Genomic DNA, 1,777 nt, shown 5'->3' with positions numbered 1-1,777 from the left:
GAATCAGTCACATTTAAATGAAGAAGAAAGTATAAAAAATTATCTCCATTGAAACTTTGAGCAAAAATAATATTTTGGCCAATACACACTATACAATGGTAACTTTTTATATAAATGAAAGCAATCAAAACCTACACAAAAATTAATAACTAAGAAAAAAAACCAAAAATTATTTTTTAATTTCAAACAGTAGTTTCATTAATACTGCCATAAGTAGCAGCTGTAGCAATAGTAATGGGTTCTTGATCCTCTTCAGATACATCATCCATTCTACAAGGAACATGTTGTTCATCATATTCTTGTGGATTCTCAATACAATCAGCAATCCAATCATCATCATTACCAACTAATGGCTGATAGTCTTCTTCTTGATTTCTGTTAGCCACTGGATTATTTCTTTTATGATAACGATGACATGATTTTATCATTTTGTATACCTGGTAGAACATATAAACTGGCATAATGATGGAAAAAATTAGACCATTGACAGCTGGTACCACAAACATAAGCATTATAAATGTTAATGTATAAGTATCTTCGGAAAAAGGAGACCTTAAGATCAAAAAGGAATTAACAGTGCTTGTGCATCCAAAAATTGTAGTTATAAACAAAATTAGAAATTCTCCAAAATTATGAATATTTCTTTTAAAGGGGCGAAAGATGATAACTATTACTGCTAGTAAGAAGGAACAGCAAGCTTGAGAAATTGGTATTGAAAACACAAAATATCCATAAATGAATAGACTCAAAATGATTATTCTTGCCAGTAGGTGAATACACATTACTACATTTATTGTTAAAAATTTTCCTCCTCATCATTTGAAAAAATTAACGGTTTTAATAAATTATACCGTACATGCATGTACAGTAGTAGTACAGTGTACATGTATATACAAATGTACACTAAATAAGATTTTAATAATTATTTGATTGTACCTTGTGGAATGACCTCGTGAGGTAAGAGACCAGTAGCATCAGCAAAACCAGCATCAGCTTTGTACTTCAACTGAAAGAGAGAAAAGAATAAAAATTGAGAGTCATTCCGAAGTTAATTTTTGGAGAAAAAACATGGGCTTTAAAGTACAAGGTATTTTTTTAATTGGCCAATTTTTTGAAAAGGCCGTAACTTGATAAATTTGACTTTAGAATCAGCTCATAGCATAAGGACATTAATATGCATCAGTAATTAGCTAACCAGGGTTTTAGCAGATGCCAGTGAGAGGCTAGCGGCTGCAATGTGTAACGAATTTCCTCCATCAAACTGAGAGGAGATGGTAGTCAGCAGTACTATGAATATAAATGATAATAATAATATATAGCAAAAATGACACTTGTTACATGAAAATGTGTACATGTACCATAAATTTACATTTACATGTACATGCATACACATGTACTACAGTAAATGCAAGAATTAAGACTTTGACAAGAAGCATGGGCTTTTTGGAAAGAGGTACAGTGTATGGATTATGATAAGGATTTTAGAGCAACTTGAAATATTCATAAAAAAATTAAAATTTGATCGGAATGAGTCCAAACTTTCTACGCAACATAAGTACACGTATATGTATTAGAAAAAGTTATAAAAATGGAGAATTCTATACTTTTCATTTTTGATAGTACAGGGACTTTCGCCCAATTTTTGACCAACTTTAAAAATTCATAAAAAATTCAAATTCGATCTGAATCAGCTCAAACTTTCTATGCAACATAAGTACATGTATATGCATCAGAAAAGCTATAAAAATGGAGAATTTTATACTTTTCATTTTTGATG

The 1,777-nt window shown here is 30.3% G+C and overlaps 1 protein-coding gene across 1 annotated transcript; it reads right to left on the bottom strand.

The window, feature by feature from the left end:
- Positions 1-72: 72 nt before the first annotated feature.
- On the bottom strand, positions 73-1,287 carry LOC109592217 (uncharacterized; the record flags this gene model as incomplete). Its single annotated transcript, XM_020007730.1, has 3 exons — positions 73-454; positions 937-1,006; positions 1,196-1,287. Coding segments are annotated over 3 exons (434 nt in total), but the record flags the coding sequence as incomplete, so codon positions are not given.
- Positions 1,288-1,777: the final 490 nt, after the last annotated feature.

This window comes from Amphimedon queenslandica, unplaced genomic scaffold (genome assembly GCF_000090795.2).
Source record: "Amphimedon queenslandica unplaced genomic scaffold, v1.1 AMPQUscaffold_5961_Cont22077, whole genome shotgun sequence".
NCBI lineage: Eukaryota > Metazoa > Porifera > Demospongiae > Haplosclerida > Niphatidae > Amphimedon > Amphimedon queenslandica.
The sequence above is the reverse complement of the archived record's forward strand: the minus strand, read 5'-3'. Positions and strand labels throughout refer to the sequence as shown.